Source organism: Lottia gigantea (genome assembly GCF_000327385.1).
Source record: "Lottia gigantea unplaced genomic scaffold LOTGIsca_4, whole genome shotgun sequence".
NCBI classification, from domain to species: Eukaryota; Metazoa; Mollusca; class Gastropoda; family Lottiidae; genus Lottia; species Lottia gigantea.
Genome location: NW_008709379.1, coordinates 2,597,354 through 2,601,832, shown reverse-complemented (window position 1 = coordinate 2,601,832; position 4,479 = coordinate 2,597,354). Strand labels below are relative to the sequence as shown.

General features: G+C 32.1%; 1 protein-coding gene across 1 annotated transcript; it reads right to left on the bottom strand.

Annotated features, from left to right (window-relative positions):
- Positions 1-2: 2 nt before the first annotated feature.
- Positions 3-3,877, bottom strand: LOTGIDRAFT_228751 (hypothetical protein; the record flags this gene model as incomplete). Its single annotated transcript, XM_009059713.1, has 5 exons — positions 3-22; positions 576-794; positions 1,507-1,716; positions 2,152-2,358; positions 3,802-3,877. Coding segments are annotated over 5 exons (732 nt in total), but the record flags the coding sequence as incomplete, so codon positions are not given.
- Positions 3,878-4,479: the final 602 nt, after the last annotated feature.

The following is a 4,479-nucleotide window of genomic DNA, read 5'->3' as shown; positions in this document are numbered from 1 at the left end:
AGATCCTTTAATCTGTCCTTCACTGAAATTTTAAAAGTAATTATAACATATTTCTTATATTAGATGTCACCATTTATCAGATCTTAATACGTGTATATTGAATTCTTATAAATGATAGACAAAAGTTTACCAGGCATTGGAATAGATTGAATAAGTTTAAGGTAATTGTTAAAGCCGTTTTAAAGAGGGGTTTCCTTGTTTTTTTAGTGACAAATTAAGCACACTGTTTCATTAATTGGTGTTTCTAATGAATTATCATGTATTCTTAATCATATCCTTATGTTCTTATTACATATATTTAAGAGTTGTAACCAATCATAAATGTCTATGTATGTACAGTCTGGATAAACCAAAAAATATTTTTTGACCTTTCTTGATTGGTCACTCTTTGGAATTCTGCTGGTAATTCTCTTCTAATTGAGCTAATCATGAATTAATTATGGACATGTGATACAAACTGGTATTTTTCCAAGTCATTAGACCACCTCTACTTCTATTCGTTTCATTATTAACATTTTCATTTTTTAAATGAAAATAAGGGGCCCCATCTTCAACTATCATATCTAAATACTCACAGATGTCTCTATTATATAGCACAATAGATTTAAATTGTTCAGTTGACTTCAAGTTAACACACCACCATGAAGGAGTTTTCTGTTTATCAGTGTGAGAACAGTAATTGATAGTATACTTGCTATCAATATTACCATCTACAGCACGTGATGATGATCCAGTTTCAAATGTTGTACTTTGGCTTGTTTCTTTACCCATTGCCAAGTTCCTCACAGGAAGATCTTAAATTGAATATAGTTTTAGGCCTATTTACATGTAATAAAAAAGCTTAATTCTCTACTGACAGTATTTATGAAGTATAGACGACACACTGTGATTGGTTAAAAATAATTGTATTAGAGGGGGTCTGTGGTAGATAAACTTGTTAGATTACCATGGAGAAGGCATTTGTGATAAAATTTTAATAAGATTCCTTTCCTTTCCTTTTTTTATTCTTAATTTATTCCTTTTTCAAAAATACGTAATCCTTCAACAACATACACATTGTCGCGATTGGTATTATAATGTTGTAATAAACCACCTTTTAATATTTTACCCCTTAATTAGAAATGAAGTTTTCAACCCGTGACTTATTAGGCTAACTTTCAAAGCAGTGGCGGCGCCAGTGAGGTTACAGGGGTAGGAGGGAATATGCATCGTCATGCATCAATGGGGGCAATTTTGTCGTATTGGCGCAAATCCTATCTGTAAATTAGAATGGATAATGTATAGACCTCAATAGATGCATGTTATTCTCTTATACCTATACATGGATAATTTTCAAATCCAGATGACATTTCAACAAAACTTATTGTGATTATTCGACATTTGAAGTCAAATCCTTAAAAATTCTCAGACCTGGAGGTACGTAATAATTATTATGCAGTTTTGCTAATGAATAGATATGTCAAATAGATAAATAGGTAAATATATCATAATGTAATAATAAATCACCTTGTAATATTTTCACTTCACAAAGAGTTAGATAACTTCTTGGTGTTGTAATAAAAACATACTGTCCTTCGTTACATGAATCTACAGTATAAATATCTTTTAGTTCGGTACTTTCGTCTTTGTAACAAACTTGACTTGATTCAAATGTACTTTGATCACATCCTCCAGATTTGCTTACTTTTACAGAGAATCCTTTTAATCTGTCCTTCACTGAAATTTTAAAAGTAATTATAACATATTTCTTATATTAGATGTCACCATTTATCAGATCTTAATACGTGTATATTGAATTCTTATAAATGATAGACAAAAGTTTACCAGGCATTGGAATAGATTGAATTAGTTTAAGGTAATTGTTAAAGCCGTTTTAAAGAGGGGCTTCCTTGTTTTTTTTAGTGTCAAATTAAGCAAAGTGTTTCTAATGAATTATCATATATTCTTAATCATATCATTATGTTCTTATTACATATATTTAAGAGTTTTAACCAATCATAAATGTCTACATGTGTATGGACATGTGATACAAACTGGTATTTTTCCAAGTCATTAGACCACCTCTACTTTTATTCGTTTCATTATTAACATTTTCATATCTTAAATGAAAATAAGGGGCCCCATCTTCAACTATCATATCTAAATACTCACAGATGTCTCTATTATATAGCATAATAGATTTAAATTGTTCAGTTGACTTCAAGTTAACACACCACCATGAAGGAGTTTTCTGTTTATCAGTGTGAGAACAGTAATTGATAGTATATTTGCTATCAGTATTACCATCTACAGCACGTGATGATGATCCAGTTCCAAATGTTGTACTTTGGCTTGTTTCTTTACCCAATGCCAAGTTCACTACAGGAAAAATTAGAGTTGAGTAACGTTATAGGTTATATATATCAAAAAGCTTAATCAATATAGCAAGTATCTTTAAATTATAGAAGTAATCAAATCTTACCTGAATGTTTTGATACAGTTGTCTATTCCTGGTTTTATTAGATTCATTTAAATATAGATTTATTTTTAAGACAAGATCGGTACTAGAGTAGTACGTATAGCATGACAAAATTTCTTTATATAGTAAGGAATTGAGGGGTAGCCATCATATTGCTCTACTTTGGGTTTCGCTATCTTATGTACCTTTGCGACGGACCTTTGGTAGAAAACTTGTTAGATTACAATGGAGACTAAAAATATTACATTACAAAACAAAAAAATATGAATTTGTAAACTAATTTGAAATAGACTGACTGAAATTCAAATTTTCTTTTTACGAACTACTGAAAAACGATAAACAAAAATCCATGATTAAAACCACGAATATAAAAGGTACGAAACAAAACAAATTTATAATACCAAAGCAACAAAAGTCAAATTTTGTATATTCTGAAATTTCTGTCTGGTTGCAATTATTAGCAATAAGTGAATCAAAATAATAAATAATAATTTATTCATTGAAACATTCTGTTATAAATGTTGTGAAGTCATGCAGTTAAATTCTTTGTCCCCAATTATAGGACTTCCAAATAATAATAATATAATAATGACTAGAACCGTGGACGGTACCGGTGCAATATGTATCCGGCTTATTTAACCCGCGAAAGAACTTTTATTGGAATTTTAACAGAAAAAAAAGAAGAAAGGCTTGTTTACATAATAAGTCGCTAAACGTTTACTTTCGGTAGTGAAAATACGCAATGATTTGATACCATTCGGTAGTAAAAAGACGATTTTCAAATGGCTGTACAGGTCAATAGTGCTTACAAATTTACAGCAACTACTCCGCTTCATTTGGTAGTAATCCGCTTCGTTCCATATAGCTGTAAATCTTTAATCACTACTCAACTCCGCTCCTTAGTCCTGTAGGGAGCCGCGGTGGCTCGCTAACATGAAGGTCCAGGGTTCAATCCCGGCATAGGTTGAGAGAGCAAGCTAATGCCACTGTCCCGGAAAAATTGTCCTCATTGCACCCGAATTTCTTTATATAGTAAGGAATTGAGGGGTAGCGAAACCCAAAGGGGCCGTCATTTTGCTCTACTTTGGGTCCTGGCAAAATTTCCGACCTGCATGGCGTTGCCCGTCTTCATTAGCCCAAGTGGTGCACAAAAGTAGGACGTAAAACTCCATTCATTTCATTTCCGTAGTGCTGTAAATCTGTAAGCACTATTACTAAGGAAGACTCCCCATCACTTTTTTTTGGCTCAGGAGACATTCCAAAATCTAAACTGGACTTTCAGCTAAATATTCGGACGAAAAACATCTCCCAAGGCATAAGCCCAGGAATCCGTTTAGATTTACTTTCTATACAGTGGTCATACGACATACAGTCTAGACATAAAATATCGAATATGTTTGAACACGCTTTTGTCGCCATTTTAGTCATTCATTCGTTAGTAAAAAAATCAGACTTAACACATAATTATATAACATATTATTTCCTAACATGGAAGAGGATTCTATGGAGGTTTATTCAGAGACGGGTATGTAATATAAACAATTGTTTTTGTCGACAGTTTGTATTGTTTTAGTAAATGTATATGTTATACTACGTTATTGATGAATGCGCGTCACGTGACTACTTGGTGCACTGTATAGAAACTTATTCACGGTACAATACATCATGAGTCAATACATCACAGATATAAATGTAGCCTAATATTTGACAAATATTATTCTTTTTTGTCAGTTCAGGAAAGTAATGATGTTATGGGATTTGTGATAAGGTATTAGGATATTAGCACAGCAATAGAAAAAGGTTATTGGTTAAAATTTTACAAGTTACTAGCCCCGATTCAGTGCCCACGTATCGTTTAAAGTCCGCTCCAACAAATACCGCGAGACATATGCTTCAGATAGAAAAGTAAAACTATGCTTGGTTAACTCGCAGTTAAAAGTTCGACTTTACATGAATTATGGATATGAAATTGCTCTTTTGTGTTCAATAAATATTAATATGCAGTATATGCAGTTGTAACT